The 16,585-nt window shown below is 38.6% G+C and overlaps 3 protein-coding genes across 5 annotated transcripts; 2 read left to right on the forward strand and 1 right to left on the reverse strand.

Moving 5' to 3' along the window:
• Positions 1–1,174: 1,174 nt before the first annotated feature.
• On the forward strand, positions 1,175–5,099 carry kbtbd12 (kelch repeat and BTB (POZ) domain containing 12). Its single transcript, XM_039796308.1, has 6 exons — positions 1,175–1,414; positions 1,925–3,077; positions 3,160–3,430; positions 3,593–3,743; positions 3,873–4,070; positions 4,168–5,099. The coding sequence occupies exons 2-6, from the start codon at positions 2,005–2,007 to the stop codon at positions 4,335–4,337; spliced, it is 1,863 nt and encodes a 620-aa protein (XP_039652242.1). The 5' UTR covers positions 1,175–1,414; positions 1,925–2,004; the 3' UTR covers positions 4,338–5,099.
• A 357-nt stretch (positions 5,100–5,456) lies between these two features.
• LOC120556666 (interactor of HORMAD1 protein 1) lies at positions 5,457–8,966 on the reverse strand. 2 transcript variants are annotated; one of them, XM_039796310.1, is made up of 8 exons: positions 8,897–8,966; positions 8,491–8,556; positions 8,088–8,226; positions 7,047–7,183; positions 6,879–6,927; positions 6,697–6,781; positions 6,312–6,427; positions 5,457–6,193 (listed from the first exon to the last, which is right to left on the reverse strand). In XM_039796310.1, the coding sequence occupies exons 2-8, from the start codon at positions 8,541–8,543 to the stop codon at positions 5,486–5,488; spliced, it is 1,287 nt and encodes a 428-aa protein (XP_039652244.1). In that variant the 5' UTR covers positions 8,544–8,556; positions 8,897–8,966; the 3' UTR covers positions 5,457–5,485. The 2 variants fall into 2 exon arrangements, with proteins under 2 accessions (XP_039652244.1, XP_039652243.1); XM_039796309.1 differs by having other exon boundaries at positions 8,088–8,232.
• A 780-nt stretch (positions 8,967–9,746) lies between these two features.
• Positions 9,747–16,292, forward strand: c4h1orf159 (chromosome 4 C1orf159 homolog). Of its 2 annotated transcripts, none has more exons than XM_039798962.1 (9): positions 9,747–9,946; positions 11,386–11,466; positions 11,565–11,649; positions 12,432–12,527; positions 12,627–12,683; positions 13,077–13,211; positions 13,373–13,398; positions 13,562–13,586; positions 13,974–16,292. In XM_039798962.1, exons 2-9 carry the CDS (start codon positions 11,395–11,397, stop codon positions 14,075–14,077), a joined length of 600 nt encoding a protein of 199 aa, XP_039654896.1. In that variant the 5' UTR covers positions 9,747–9,946; positions 11,386–11,394; the 3' UTR covers positions 14,078–16,292. The 2 variants fall into 2 exon arrangements, with proteins under 2 accessions (XP_039654896.1, XP_039654897.1); XM_039798963.1 differs by having other exon boundaries at positions 13,046–13,211; positions 13,974–14,085.
• Positions 16,293–16,585: the final 293 nt, after the last annotated feature.

Genomic DNA, 16,585 nt, shown 5'->3' on the forward strand with positions numbered 1-16,585 from the left:
CTCTCTGTGAATTAATACAGCAACGGGATTGTCGAAAAAAGGACATGACATGTTTGAGAAAAAAACGTTTTATAATCTGCATAACATAAACTAATACGTTTTTTTATTCATGCAGATAACAAACTGCATTAAGATGCGCCTGATACAGACTGAATGAATGAATGAGGAAATGAGTTTCTCCTCCCTCTGAGAGGGAGGAGACTGAGCGAAACTCTAGGTTTCTTGAAGAAAACCTGCTCCCGACCAGGTTAGGTTCACAGGCTCAGTTACCATAGTTACTGACTCTGAGGTTAAGTTACCTCTCTTTCTGAAACGGAAAACCCAGAGTTTCCCTCATCTCAGGGTTAACCAACTCAGAGTTTTCACTAAACCTGCTTTCTGGAACGGGCCTCAGGTTGGCGCAGTTTGTTTTTGTTGCTGTTTGTGGAGCCTGGGCTGTCTACAGAGACCACGTTTTTTTACAGTGTGTTCAGGGGACAGGCAGCTAGCAGATAGTGAGGAGATGATTGCTGTATGTGACGGAAAATGTTGTAGCCTAAAAAACGCGTCACATCACTTAGAGCACCTTTAAGGTGACATTTCATGGTTCATTACCTTTAATTTTGCTAGTGAATGGAAAACATGGAAGGATAGGAACACGCCTGTCAAACATCCATTGAATTTTAACAGAGTTAATATTTTTCCTATTAAGTCCATAGCACATAGCAGCCAGCACCTTAAAGCTCAAATTATATAGGTCAAGTGAGTCTTCTTCTACTTTTGAACAAAATACTTCAAAATAATCCACTAATGGTCACTTGATATCCAACACATTGCTGGCAAGTCAGAAACTAAAATGTATACATACATTTAGTTTACAAACTTTTGTGGTTGGTGCAACAATCTCAAGATCTTTGATTTTATGAATCATAATAGACGAGGTCTGATTTTTGCAACATGTGGGCATGCACTATAGCCTACTGGGCCTTTAAGAGAGTGCCGTCATGAAACCTGAACCTGAGCTAGGACCAATGATTCATTTCAGTCATTCCAGAGCTGCAAGACACGTGACCGAGGCAAACAAACTGGAATAGAGAATTATTTTCATCACACAGTACAACATAATGTCAATGAGTCAAATTAGGAATGTCAAAATAGATCACAATATTTGTCACTGTCATGGCTTAAAAACCAACTCGCTTCTGATCACTCAAACCCTTCTGACCTATTTGCTGTCTGCCACAACACTGTCTATTTTGGGTTAGTAGCTCAGAGGGCCACAGCAGCAGAGGGGGTACATATCTTTGTCTCTTGCAATTGCTCAAACCCTCTCTAAGACCCTCGACTGACACATTTGGGAACATCAACAATACATGAAAAACATGGACATTTACTGGTCTTTTTAGACCAAAGAAAACACAGGAGCTGATGTATGGTAAGGCTTTTACAAGGGAATGCTGTAGGATGTGGACAGATGTAGTGCTAACTTAGAGGAGTACACGTTATATGGACAATAGTGAATTTTGCTAGTATTTGTTATATCTAAGGCTAATTAGGAAATGTAGTTTATTAAAATGGTGGCTGCTTTATATCTGAAGTTGATGCAAATATCCCTATAGGTTTGCCATTTTTAGCTATTATAAAAATTGGGTTTTGTATTACTTAAATATGCTTAAATGGTTAAAATCTTTTTAATGTTACATTGATTTATTATGGTTACTCAGGTAATACAATACATACTATCTTTTATCTACATTGTCAGGAAACCTTAGGTTAACAAATACGTACACAAACGTTCATAAAATAAAAAGAGACTTGATTTGAGATTTGATTTGACTAGTAAATTTAGTATTTCAAGTAAATGTCAAACTAGCCTGTGCTTAATAAACTTCTGTTTGGTATGATATTGATGGATGCTCAACATTTGTTTTTGTTTTTCTATTAGAGACAACCTCCTGACCAGAGTGCTTAAAACTTCCTGTGTAACTTTTGAAATATTATTGTGACTAAAAACGTTGAGGCAAAATGGATCTTACAGCCAAACATGGGCTGGTGCTGCTGGACCAGCTGAGGAAGATGAGGGAGAGTGAGCATCTGACAGATGTGGTGCTGGTTGCTGAGGGCATTAGCTTTCCTTGTCACCGGGTCGTTCTATCCGCCTTTAGTCCATACTTCCGTGTGATGTTCACATGTGGCCTGCGTGAGTGCAACACCAGAGAAATATTCCTGCGTGACACCCCTGCAGACAGCCTGTCCCTCCTCTTGAACTACATGTACTGCTCAAATCTTCCTCTAACTAACAGCAATGTACAAGGCATCTCTATTGCAGCTTTTCTGCTGCAGATGGATGACGTCTTTACTCGCTGTCAGCAGCACATGACCGAGAACATGGATGCCTCCAACTGCCTTGGTGTGTATTACTTTGCCCGGGACCTCGGTGCAGAGGAACTGGCTGACCATGCTCAGCGCTTCCTGAGGCAGCACTTTGTCCAAGTCTGCCAAAATGAGGAGGTCCTGGAGCTGGAGGCCCATCAGCTGGGAAAGCTCCTGACTTCTGATGACCTTAATGTTTCACGAGAAGAGACCATCTTGGATGTGGTCCTTCGCTGGGTCAAACACAGCACTCTGATGGATGGAGAAGTCCGTGTTCTGCACCTTCCAGAGCTACTGAGGAAGGTCCGTCTGCCACTGATAAACCCTGACTATTTAAGAGAGGCGATGAAGAGGAACACAGCCCTGCTGGCTGATGCTGAATGTCTAGAGATGCTCAATAAAGCCTTGGAGACCACAGCGATGCATCCCTCAGCTGCCCCGCGCAAACTAAAGCTGCGGTATGGCATGGAGACCACAGATCTGCTGCTCTGTGTTGGAAACGATGGTGGTGGGATTAGGTCAAGATATGGGAACTATACTGAGCGCAGCTTTTGCTATGCCCCATCCACAGGCCGAACCTACTATATCACTTCACCTCGCTATGCAGAGTCTCTGGGGTATGTGTGTGCTGGGATTGTGACTGAAAGAAATGACATTATAGTGGCAGGAGAGGCAGGTGCACGAAGAATGGCCCGACAGAGGGACATGAATGTTGAGATTTACAGGTAAGATATTAGGTGTCATATTTGATAACTCTATGTATTTGCACACACAGAGAGGTTACTGATTGTTATCTTGTGTTGCCAGGTACAAAGTAGAGGCCCAAGGAAGCTGGGAGCACCTGACGTCAGCAGAATACCGTGATTCATATGCCGTGGGGTCACTGGGTGACACTCTGTATCTGCTGGGTGGGCAGATGAAACTGAAGGATCAGTTTCTCATCACTAACTGTGTAGAACGATGGTCTCTGCAAGGAGGACCTTGGCGCAGTGCAGCACCCCTGCCTATGCCTTTGGCCTATCACAGCGTGGTCAAGATGAAAGATCGCCTTTATGTGATGGGTGGTCGAACGCCTCAGGTGATGTCAAACATCTTTAACTTCTTAGCATTTGTTGTGAACTCTAGAAGATCAGACTTCATGTGCACATTTCATATGAGCTCTTACAGTATCTGTATGTGACTCCTCTCTGACTGCACCTGCTCTGCTTTGTCACACACTACCTCCCCTTCAACCATCCAGTCATACCGGATGGATGATGAGCCTGACCGTCTTAGTAACCGCCTCCTGGAGTATGATCCAAACACAAATAAGTGGACAGAGCTAGGTCCCATGAAGTACTCAAAGTACCGCTGCAGTGCTGTTGTACTCAATGGTGAAATTTTTGTGATGGGTAAGATTATTTGAAATTTTAAATCTCTCTTGGTATACATATATAGACACAATAGTGTGATGACCCTGCTACATGCATTGAACTGCATTGATTCATGTAAGAATCTGGTGATAAAAACCTTTTTTGCAGGAGGTATTGGCTGTGAGGGTGTTGACTGTGGGCAATCACGCCGCTGCCTCGATGCTGTGGAGATCTACAACCCAGATGGAGATTACTGGAGGGACGGACCTCCTCTCCCATCTGCACAACTCTCACTGCGCACCAATGCCTCAAACGCAGGAGTGGTGGGAGGCAAGATCTACGTGTGTGGATACTACAAAGGAGCAGGTAATGAAAGAATATCCATATCCAATGAACGAAAAAAGTGTCTGAAAGATGTTTCCAAGTGACTGTATTACCCTTTCTGTTTCTTAACTACATTTAGATCGCCATGATGATATAACAAAGGACATTTTGGAGCTAGACCCATGGGAGAACCGGTGGACAGTGGTGGCTCGGCACGCTTTAATGCATGACAACTATGACGTCTGCTTAGTGGCAAAACTCAACCCAAGAGGACTCATGTCCCCACCTGCAGACTTGGTTAAACAGTGACACCCCTGTCAGATTAGGTCAAAGTCTTTATGGGAGAATTAGCAAAATAAATTATTTATTAATGCACTTATTGCTGGGCCAAAGGCATTCATTTTTGCAAGCAGAAAAGATTTCAGTGGCCTGCATGAAACAGGATCTGCGCTTAATGATTTGCATGTTGCTATGTGAGATTCTCAGGTTTATGAGAATAGAAAGATCATTTGTAAATACAGTATTTTTGTCTTTTTTTATCTTATTGTGCAACACCTGCAGAGATTGAACCCCTGAAACCGTGCAGCTGTGTGGCACATAGCATTATCAGCAACACCAGGAAAGTATGTCCTTTGACATTAAACATACACTATAGTTATAATTAGGGCTGCAACTGACACTTATTTTCATTATAGATTAATCAGCCAATCATTTCAGTGGTTGTTTAGTATGAAATGTTAAAAAAAATAGTTAACAAATTGCATCTCAGGGGCACTGTGATGTCTTCGGTTTGTATTTTTTGTCCGAACAGGCCAAAATCTTAAATTCAATTACTGCCCTATACAACAAAGACAAACAGCAAATTCTCAAATTGGAGAAGCTGCATCCAGAAGATATTTTGTAATTAGTAACTAGTAACTGCTTGTTGCAGCTCTAGTCATAATTATGGACTACGCATATACATCTGATTATTTAATATTGTAATAATCCATTTGTTTGTTATTTTTGTGGTATGCTTGCTTAAGTATAATAAAATGTTTTTTTCTGCAATAAACATGCACCTTAGCGATATTATGGAACATGGTTGTTTATTTGAACACAAAAACTCAATTTCTTTTGTTAATTTTCAATGTCAATTCAGCAGAATAAATGCAGAGACACTTAAATTACAATATTTGTTGTCAGAAGAAAAACTTGTAAACTAAATATGTGTATTTGTGGGTCAGTCTATCCTAAACTCACTAGTTATTAGTATCTCTTTACACACATCCACAGCTCTTCCACCGTAAGTATAAGACAAAAATCATTTCTCAATGTGTTCATTTAAAAAAAAAAACTGAATGACTTTACAACTAACATAGGCCACAAGTAATAATAAATATAACAAACATTTTTGGCTTTTACTCTAAAAAATAAGAACACAAATGCTTCACTCTTCTGAGTCCTTTACTCATCCTCTAAAAGCCTACATTGTAATCCATGTCAAACAACTGCCAGAAGCCTTCGGGTTCCATCGGGGTCCCTGTCTCGGACTCAGCTGAGAGCTTCTCTAAGACGGGTTCGATTCCTGCAAGGCACACAGAGCTGTTGCTGTCCTGAGACCAGCAGCTGAGAGGGGTGATGAAACATCCTTCAGCTATGGATCTCGCATCCCTGTTTTGGCTGGTTACCGTGTTCGGATCACGGCGCTCGCAGAGAGGTGTTGAAACGTTTTGTTGTTTGCCACAGTTCACGAGGGGTCGACTGTTTTCATTCGTGACAATGTGCTTATTCCTTTGTGAGAGCACCAGCGGCCTCTTTTTGCGCCTTCTATTGCTTCTCTGAGTGAATTTCCTCTTTCCTGCGACATAGCTGGACCCCTGAGTGAGAACTTTAGCCGGATTGTGCTCATGGTTGTATGAGTTACATGAAAGCTGTGTGCTTTCAAGCTTGTTCTCCTGCAGGATGTTGGAGAAAGGCTGCTCCAGCCCTGGTGATGTCTGGATGGCAGTGTCTGTCACTCTCTCAGGGCTGGGTTTGGCCGAGTGCTTCAAGACTAAGGTGGTGAGCAGCTTCAGAGTCTCTTCAAGCATGTTTCGTTCTCTCTCCTGCTCCTCTCTCAGACACTCCAGACTATTCTTTAAGCTTTGCATATTTGAACCAAGTTCTGCAGTGGTGTCCCCACTCTAAATGGTAAAAATGAACAGTCATTACTAATCACAAACATTTATTAACCACAAAATCTACTTTCTCCTCATTGAAACTGCAGCAATCTTGACCATAAGATAAATACATACTATTCACCTTTTGCACCCTCTCCTCCAGTTCAGTCATCATCTCCTTCTGGGAGTTCACTTTATTCAAAAAAGTCTCAAACTGCTGGGAAATGTCACGCTGAAGACTGTTCAGATTATTGTGCACTAGGATGAAAGAATAAAAAGATATAAATGCATTTATAAAACAAATACTTCCTACTGAAGTCAATATAATGTAAAAATGCAATGTAATTTTCCAAAATTAGTGGAGATTATGGGTGATCAATGTTTGATCATTGGGCAAAGAGCACCATCTACTGGCAATAATAAATGTTTGCTAACTGCCTTAAACAGATCTACAGTATGCTGAGAGCAACTCCCAGTCCAATCAGTTCAACAAGAAATACATATTATCAATAAATTAGGAAACTTACATGTTGATGCAAAATTGTCAACATTCGCAAGGACTGTTTGGCACACAGCAGTATTTTTCTCTGTGCCAGCAACCAGTTGTTGGATCTGAAAAACATGGCAGCATTTTTCACATTTTACATCTACAAAAGAGGAGCTGTGTAATCGAAAAAAAGGAACAGAAGGGATGCCTATGATCGCTTACATTGTTGAGAGTTTCTCGAAAACTGAAACATTCTTTGGCTAAAAGATCACTGTTAAAGCAAAAAGGACAGATTTAAAATGACAGAAGTGATTAGGCCTACTCATTTTTATAATCACACAAGTATAAATTCAAGGTGAGTTGCATGTTTCAGGTGATTCAGAAATGTACCCGTCAGTTTTTTCTTTTGCCTTTTTCCTGTCCTCTTCAAATTTATCCAGTATTCCAAAGGCTTTGCTCTTGTCCTTTAATTCTCCAAACAGGAAGGGTTTAGTATGATAACTGCTTGAAAACTTTGGGTCACTTCCCTAAATAAAAACAAAACAAACAAAAAAGGTTAAGAAACTATTTTTCACATAATCTGAGTGATGACGATTAATGAAACTGTATTCACTCAAGGCCTTATAAATTGGGTGAAGTTTTCCATATGACAGTAGGCCTATATGTTATCCACCAAATGGAGAAAGTTTACATAATGCAAATAAACAGGTGGCTGAATTACTGCACTCAATCATCATTGCCCATTTATGTGGACTAAAGAGTCCAACAGTAATGTTTAATGCAATATAAGAATACAGTTCCATTACATGTCATTTAGCTGACACGTTTACCCAAAGTGACTTATAATTGCTATATATGTCAGAGGTAACACGCTTCTGGAGCAAATAAGGGTTAAGGGTCTTCCTCAGGGACACATTGGTTAATGTATCACAGTGGGAATTGAACCACAGCTCCCACACCAAAGGCATGTGTCATATCCACTGTGCCATCACCACCCCATTTGCATGTTACTTATGGTATTAAAATTATAGCAAAATCTCTGATGTAAGAAATCTCTATTGTCTCACATTAAATATTGTCATACTGCCAAAACCTATATATACTGTATATATTTAATAAATATATTTGTGTATAAAGATACTAATGGGAATAAAAGCACAAAAAGGCAGTAACTCGCAAATAGCATCCAATCTTTTTTTACTTTTCTCACAACAACACACCTGCAAATATCCCCATCAGCTGTCGCATTAGACCCATTACTCTGCTCACTTAGAAATAAAATGAGTGTAGCATAGCTTAACATGCATGTAAGTAATAACGGCATTAAACCAGTGGGGTTTGTCTATGCATTTGGGTACCCTAAAATATTACTGCCTCACGTCACCAACAACCACCAACAACCACTTTTAAGATAAAGTTGATAACTCTCACCTCTTGTGAACTTTGTTGGGATGTCCTGGCTGACAAACTCATATCTTGAGACATGCCTTGAGAATTTTCAGGCCAAAACTGAGACCCAAAGAATACCTGAGAGTCTGTGAAACTGGAGTAGCCGCTAGTGGACACATTTCTGTTGCTTGTTTTGTCCCCACAAGTATTGATGAGTAAAGAAAACACAAACACAAAATGTGTTGGTGCAGCAAAACAGAGAAAGTGTTTGTAGAAATCAGGTAAACACAGACACACACATAAAACATTAGCTGGGGCTTGATGATCAAGAGTTATTACACAATGTTTTCAGATTAAAAACTATTAACCACAGCGTCATATAACATTATTCACAGTTGGAGAGAAGAAATAGCTGATGGGAGTCATTATTAAAAAAGCATCCCACCTGCTTCCAGTTGGTATGCTCAGCATTTCTTTTATGTTTCTTGTATGATTCATTGCCTTTGATGACCTGTTTGTAAAGATAAGTTAGTAGCAATTTCAGCAAGCTATGTCTTCCTATGCTCATAAATTTAGCTGCTGTCATTTGTAATTAATCATGCGAGTTAGCGCTGAGTTTAATCCACAGCGCTATGGAGATAGGTCTGGCAATGCGAGACTAGCGTTAGTTAACATCAAGTTAGCATTAAGGGCTTCACTAGCTAACTTTAATTAACATGGAGTCAATTTAAACTTAAGTTACCTGTTTAGCTAGAAAGACTCGTCAAGCCCTGCTAGTAATCCTACATTTAGCCAACAATGGTCATCGTGGATTTAATACTAAACCCTAAAATATTTTTAAATAGACTTACAGTAGGCCGTGATGAAGAGGGGGAAGTCGAAAACGGACAGTAAGCAAGCTCGCGAGGGTTTAAGTCTCCCGCCAAGTGACCTTCCAGACAGAGCGAAGCTGAGCGACATTCAAAGGCCCTCGAAAAAGTCCAAAATACTATTTGGCAGGACCAAAACAACTAAACTAAACTTAACTTAACTTACAACTTACATACTTACTACTATTTATTGGCTCTATCACATATATTTATCCAGTGTAGCTATATATTCAATTTATTGGCTTCCTCAGTCAAGCCAACAAAAAAGTTAATTTAAATTCAGAAACAAGTAACCTTTCATTTCAATAATATTCAATTTCATTACCCATTGCAGTTACATACATTTCAGAAACATTGATATACAATGTCTTTTTCCCATTTAACTTCACAGTATTGTACTGTATGTGCTTTATTGAACGATATTTTGTCCTCAGTTGGCCTTTTTATGACGCACCAGAATTATAATTCACCCTGAGGTTTTATTGTTATGCTTTTTTATAATACAACAAACAATACTGCAAATCTGGAAATGAAATACCAAGTACTCCTGTTATTTTATTTGTGTTATTATGGGCCTATTCGTATCATTATTAGTAGTAGCCTAGTAGTAGTAGTTGTAGTGACGTTAGAAGTAGCTAGTAGTAGTAGTAGTAGTAGTAGTAGTAGTAGTAGTAGTAGTAGTAGTAGTTGTTGTTGTTGTTGTTGTTGTAGCTAGCAGTTTATTTTTAATATTAATTTGAATCTTCGTTTATATTTATTTATTTATGTTTTCTACGCAGACATGTTAAAAAACACACAGTCAGAGTTTTATTTTGGAAATCTTACCCGGAAGTGTCCGTGCTAAATGAAATCAAGCAGGTAGCTGAGCTGCGCACTGACTATCTGTGGTTGAACTGCGGAGGTGTGTTGATGACAGATCTGCCAAAACCTAAAGTGACTTTCTGATAATAGCTCTGCGGCGGACCTGACCTGACGGTCATTAAACCACACCTAGGAGTTTGGTCAGGCCAAAGCCTAGTGTTTGTTTGGCTGGTGAGTTAACTTTTGTTATGTGCAGCTGCTCAGTGTGATTGTACATACAAGATAATGTAACACATATTTAAATAATGTTAGATTAGCAAATCTGTATCTCTTAGGCCGACATCATCATTTTAGCTCTGACTGCTAGCTAGCACAGTTACGATTTAACTTCATCCCAGTGACAGGTGCTAGCTAACGTTAGCTGAACACCTTGGTTGTATCCTGTAACTCAACTGACGTTAGAACATGTCATGCCATTTTCTGAAACATTAAATATGTTGCTTAATTATTTCGCATTTAAAAACGTAGGTGTAAAGATAGACCGGAAAGTAAGCTGTGTATACAAACTCTTGGTTGTGGGTTACTTCTGATGCAACACTGACCAATATCAAACATGTGTTTAGCCTATCCTCAGCCAGAAAGGAAACTTGTCAAATGTATTGTAATATCAGGCAAGTTTAGGCAGTTACAATACACTTTGTTTATAAGACACAAATTTAGACATTCACCTAAAAATCCTGATGTGTGACACTGTTTTGTGACATATGTGGGGAGCAAAACTTATAAATTAACGTTGACTCTAATAAACATAATATCAGCCTTGCAAGAAACCTCAAAAGTTATGTTTAAATTATTTGATACTGGTGCAGAATCTGCAAGATATATATGCTCAAGTATTGCAGATTCTGCACCAGTATACCCATAAACCTGCTGCCTTACATTGAGACATTAAATGTCCTTTCTACAATACCTCTTTTTTTCCATTTACCAAAAGAAGCCCAACAAAAAATACATTTTGTCAACAGGGAGAGTGTACAATAAATATGTTGCACCAGATATAGCACAATGCTAACTTCCATCTGTTGTCCCTGGTCGTGTATATAATGCTCATATAACAATATAAAAAAAGATAATTCCACATAATATTAGTAAATACTTGTAGGACAGACCAGTGCGAATACATTCAGAGAGGCATTATCATGACCTATGTTTTTAACTGACTAAAACTAATACACTCCTTGTAGGGATAGCTGCATTCCACTGTCCACTGTGTTGCTGTGATCAAAAAGTATGTGATAAGAAAGAATAAGATAAGAAAATTGATTGCCGGCTGTGAAAGACAACAAAACAGCAAGACTACAAATGCGACAAGGCATTTGATACCAACTGTTTCCACGAAGTATAGAAACTTGATACCCAGCCCTTGGTATTCATTAAATTTAGTTTGGCCAATAAACAGCAAATTCCACAAGACAGAACATTATCAACTTATTAGAATTATTCTGGTTATCCTAATAATTAAGTATATGACACATTTATTAGATAAACATCCAACCAGTCAAATATTGTGTTGTTTGATCATTCTCCTCTCCTGTTGGACTATCTGTCCTTCAGTGTGCCTCATCAAAGTCGTTGATGTGTATCTAATTTGAGTTTGTTTGATCTTTAAGGGTTTGAATATGGCTCTGTCATTCCTTTTGGTCTTGGCTGCAACTGTGATTCTTATCAGACCCGAGACACCTGTAACTAAGGTACAAAAAGAATGTTACTCAGCCAAAGGGCCAATGTGTTCTTTGATCAGATACTGTAACACTGATTTATTAATCTGCGAATGCTGTCCTGTCTGTAGGCTTTACATCAGAACTCACTTGAGTGCTGTGGCGACAAACAGAGAGTGAACAATTCATGTTCAAACGACACGCACTGTGAACCAGGTAATGTGGATGTTTTCGAACAGCTCCGATTCAAGTTGGCACACATATACAGCATGTCACGAAGAGTTTTGACCTTTTTACATCAGTATGATTTTATCATAATCCGTTAGATTAGCCACAGTGCTCTGGCCATTAAAGATGCAGTAAGTAAAACAAACTTTCTGTCATATTTGCTGAAACTGACCCTATGTTCCAGTAGAACTCCCTGTTCAGATCCTCCAATCATGGCAAACTGGGTGTCTAACTGCGTGTCAATCACTGCTCATGCACACAAATTCATTCTCCCTTGTGGGGGGGAGGGGCTTAGGAGACCGTTTGGGCTTTAGCAGAAAGTGGGGAAGGGACTGAGAAGTTGTCGATGTTCAAATTCTTTGGCCAAGTCCTGGATCTTCACAATCCTACCTACAGCACCTTTAATCAGTCTATCTCATATAAATACTTTGATTAATTCATGACAGTGAGGAGATGTTTTAAAGGTTCCATATTATGTTCATTTTGAACTAGAACATGTTTACATGCTTTAATGTTTAAATAACAAAAAAAACTTATTTTTCTCATAGTGCCCATGGCTGCTGCATGTTTCTATATTCACCCTCTGTCTGAAACACTTTGTTTTAGCACCTGTCTCTTAAAAATGTGAAAATCGTATAATTTTTTTTTCATGGTCACTTCTATCTTGTGTTGTTAAATTGCAGGGTGAAATTAAATGTGTTAAATGTGTTAGTGCAAAGGTATCCAAGGGCAAAGAAATGTGAAATATGTTCTTGTTTTTAATTCTTCAGGATGCTTCTTGCGTGTCCTTGACAACAGCAACACTGTTTGCATATTCTGTGACTCCGCAGCTGTGGATTTGGAGAACATAACAGTCTGCACTTACAGTAAGGAGGACTGGGAACTGTCTGCTTTTAAATAGACAAATCTGAATGTTTAATGTATTTTTATTTTTTTTAAATGTGCCCTCTTTGTGTGCTCACTAGACTATACGATGGAGAGGAAAAATCACACAACCGTAACTACTGTCATTCCTAAAATTGGTAAGATATCCACAGTCATAATGGACTGATTTACTAATTTCCCTATGTAGGCTATAATATTTATTTCTTGGTATTTACTGTCATGTTCAACAAGTTTTAATTATTAGCAAAAATACTGTAAATTAGTTTAAATTATTAGAAAAGAAACTGTAAATTCAGTTTTAAAAGAAAATGTCTTAAAGTAAATCAATAAAAACAACTTTAAGGGGTAATATAGTTCTTATTTATCAAAATGAGTTTGAAATTTAAGTTGGATAGTAGAATAAAAAATAAATAGAATCCATGGGTATAAGCTGTGTATGAGGGTGTAAAATGTAAATGTCTGCAGCAGCCGGTAAGATATTCACCATGTTTCTCATCAGCCCTTTCCGGTTCTGTGATGTTTCTGAGCAGGAGGGCCAGGTGTGGCAGCCTCGCTTCTTCTGGGAACACTGTTGATCAGCCTGTTCCTGATCCTCTCCGTGGCCTCCTTTTTCTACCTCAAACGCTCCAACCGACTCCCGGGCATCTTCTACCGCCGCGACAAGGGTAAAAACTGCACAGCTACAAACTACACTGTAATTATACAGGCAGGGTTTTGTCGACTCACCACCAATTAAATCCACCATATAAAAACATGGGAACACAATGCTATTGCTGTGCTTTAGTTGTAATAATTGTTGTTAACAATATTTTGTGTACTTTTACAGCCTTCATGTTCCAACCAAGTGAGACAGTAAGTCAATTTTATTGTTTGTTCCTAGCACACGCTACAGTGGAGTGTCAAGACAGAATGTAGTTATTGTCTCAGCAGTGTTCTCTTGTAGTACAAAGACATTGTTTGTAAAAATGTCTCAAACAGGGATGGTTATAATTAGTTTTTTTTTCTCCCCTTCAAGGCTGTCATGATCCCCTCCTCGACAGGTAAGACAACTTCACTTATCTCTCTATCAGCTAACCGTTTTGAAACTCGTTGACCTTGCTGAACAGGTTGCAAGACTGTGTGAAGCTACTAAGTAATGCAAAGCAGTCATAACATTACACTGGAGTACAAAACATGTTTGGCTAGGAGCGTTTACACACAAGTAATTGGCAACGTTAGCGAGGAGGGTTCCATACTTGAGGACTGTTGTAGCGAAGACAGGCTTGTATTCACAGAAAAAGGGGATCTTGGGCATAAAAGTTGTTCTTAAAAGCACAATCCAAGCAAAAATAGTTAGCGCAAAGATTCTCTGATTCCAGTGCATGTCTCCTCTTGTTTTTTCCTCACAGGTGATTTATATGTTCTCTTTTGTTCTGTTTCTTTTGAAGTGAGGAAGCCGAGGTATGTCCGAAGGGAGCGGCCCTCTGCAACATCAACACTGAATAATGACACCGTACCCACCACATCCACCACCCAGGTCTACAATGTGTAGGAGGAGGAAAAGGAGGAGGTGGAGGGGAGGGAGTGCCAGGGCAGGTAGGAGAGAGAACGCTCAGGAACGATGTTAGGTTTAGTCATCACGTGAAGCTTCAGCAGTGTGAAGAAAGACCTCGAGTTGACTTGTACGAAGGTGGCCATATTTAACTGTAGCTGCTTCTGCTGCATTCTTGTCACGAGGGCTCTTACTTTATCGCTATTTAACAATCATTTTAAGTGTGAAATTGAGAAAGAATCCAGTAACTAAACTGTCAATCGTTTTGACACAGCCTCTGATATTACATAATTATGTTTTTTTTCACTGGATAACTTAAACATCCCAGGAAAAATGTTTTCAGAATTTCTCTGTAAATTTGGTCAGATTGTATTTATTATTTATTTTTTCTCCCGCCAACAGCACTTCAGGATCACTCCTTTTGTTTTGACCAATTTGATCTGCTGTTTGACGGTGCATGTTTGCTTGACTTGGCTTGACTTGATGGATTTCATGATACAGGACTGTTAAATGAATAGTTTGACATTGAGAGGGAAAAGCTTGAAAGCTCTATAATTAACACGTTGTACCTCTTTTTTAATCTTTACAAAAACCAAAGTGGAAAAACCACAATCCCTATCATGCGGGCCGGATTTTTCCCGACGAATTAAGGTTTTTCCACTTTGGTTTTTGTTCATATTAAACCAACAACATATAACGTTGTGATTATTGAGCTTTAAAGGTGCTGGTAGGTGGATTGTGTTGCCTTTGGACAGAGCCCGGCTAGCTGTTTCCCCCTGTTTCCAGTCTTTATGCTAAGCTAGGTGGCTGCTGGCTACAGCCAAATTTTTTATTGATCCAAGAGTGGTATCAATCTTCTTATCTACCTCGCTGCCAGAAAGCTAATAAGCGTATTTCCCAAAATGTCAAACTATTGTATTAAAGCAAAGATTGATCGAGCCAGTGGCCAAGTTGAGCGACGGGTGATTTTTTTTATTTATTTTTTTTATTTTTTTGGGACAAAGTCATAGCCCAATGACGTTTGATAGAGGCCTGTGTTTGTTAATTAGGCTGTTATTTACATGTGTGTATTTATTTACATTTTCTTGCTGTGCACTGAATTTTACTGATTATAATCAGACCAACAGAATAAATAATGCGTCTAGCAGTAGAGTTCTTCTGGTGGACCAGGAAATTTTAGGGAGAGTTACTGTAGGCGCTGACTGGATGATTGTTTGATTGGTTGTGGTTTTTATTATTGCATTTGTATTTATTATTTTTTGTGAGCTTAACCAAGAGGAATGTATTCCACATGTACAACAAATTACGCATCATGAATTGCATTCCACAACAGACCCAGTCAAACATGAGAGATGTGAACTCATTTTCAACAACAGAATCATATTTTTTCACACATTTTAAAATACCAGTTTTGTTCCATGAAGTAGATTCAAATTCCAATAGATTTCTCTCTTAAACCATAAAATGAATCCTAGTGCACTTTATATGTCTGAAGTCATCTGCTAATGTTGGACAAGTATGAATGAGATGTTTTTTGTATAGATGGCAACAATATTGTTGCATTGTCGAATTTACGTGACTACTATAAACTTTTGCCAAATGTCTGAAGAAAATTGACAAAACTGTGTGCCATTTCTGTGATTACTGTGCCATCATGAGCTTTAAATGCAGCCAGGAAACATATAGTCATGACGTGATGAATAATTGGAATTCTATCCAGTGGCCTTTACTGTACACAATTCACAAGGCTAGATATCCAAGTTTTATTTGCTGTTTAATTACATAAAGTTTGATTATATTGACAACAATAAGGTTGTGAAAATTATTTCCGTCATCAGTATATGTGAAGCAACATGAAGTGAACCATGATAAAAAGGCAGCAACCATTCCATGAATATTCCCCGTTTTGCCATTGAACAGACAACCATAAGCTGACATGTATATATTGTTTTATACAAAATGATGTATTGTTTTTGTAATGATGTATAGTACATATTTTAGTTTCAATGCCATAAAGAATGTTCTAAAGATGTATGTAACGTTTGGAGAAATAAAGCACCTTTCCATAACTTTCCTCTGTGCAGTTATATGAACTCTCACTCTGCTACTTTTTTGTGTGACACTAGTTAGCTGTTATTGTTTAAAGACAAATTTGAATAATGTTAATGTTTCTTTTGTGGTTCCTGCTGCTAATAATAAACAATGCCTCACTGTGTGCCAGACAAGAATTTCTTTATTATTATTCTGCGGATTACTTTTCAATTTCCTCATTGGTTTATTGATTAGCTCTTATTCCAGATAATTAGGAATGAAAGTACTTAATTTATCTTGATTGTTAACATTACAGTATCTTTATTTTCACTTGTGGTAATGTATATCCAAACTATAAGTTAACTCAGTAAGGTACTTTTATTGTCTATACAGAGGAAATAATACAAGTCTCAGTGTTTGGAGATGGAGACATTTGCGTAAAGACAGTGATGTTGTAGTCTTAATGTTGTTTTTGTT

Source organism: Perca fluviatilis, chromosome 4 (genome assembly GCF_010015445.1).
Source record: "Perca fluviatilis chromosome 4, GENO_Pfluv_1.0, whole genome shotgun sequence".
Lineage (NCBI taxonomy): Eukaryota > Metazoa > Chordata > Actinopteri > Perciformes > Percidae > Perca > Perca fluviatilis.

Bases quoted from the DNA above. Each gene is read 5' to 3' on its own strand.
- kbtbd12 (XM_039796308.1), top strand. From the start codon at position 2,005: ATGGATCTTACAGCCAAACATGGGCTGGTGCTGCTGGACCAGCTGAGG. The intron at 3,078-3,159 runs GTAAGATATTAG...TTGTGTTGCCAG, and splicing joins ATGAATGTTGAGATTTACAG to GTACAAAGTAGAGGCCCAAG. The intron at 4,071-4,167 runs GTAATGAAAGAA...AACTACATTTAG, and splicing joins TGGATACTACAAAGGAGCAG to ATCGCCATGATGATATAACA.
- LOC120556666 (XM_039796309.1), bottom strand. From the start codon at position 8,543: ATGAATCATACAAGAAACATAAAAGAAATGCTGAGCATACCAACTGGA. The intron at 8,233-8,490 runs GTGGGATGCTTT...GGACAAAACAAG, and splicing joins AGCATACCAACTGGAAGCAG to CAACAGAAATGTGTCCACTA. The intron at 6,928-7,046 runs GTACATTTCTGA...TTGCTTTAACAG, and splicing joins GCAAAAGAAAAAACTGACGG to TGATCTTTTAGCCAAAGAAT.
- c4h1orf159 (XM_039798962.1), top strand. From the start codon at position 11,395: ATGGCTCTGTCATTCCTTTTGGTCTTGGCTGCAACTGTGATTCTTATC. The intron at 12,528-12,626 runs GTAAGGAGGACT...TGTGCTCACTAG, and splicing joins CATAACAGTCTGCACTTACA to ACTATACGATGGAGAGGAAA. The intron at 13,587-13,973 runs GTAAGACAACTT...TTTCTTTTGAAG, and splicing joins CATGATCCCCTCCTCGACAG to TGAGGAAGCCGAGGTATGTC.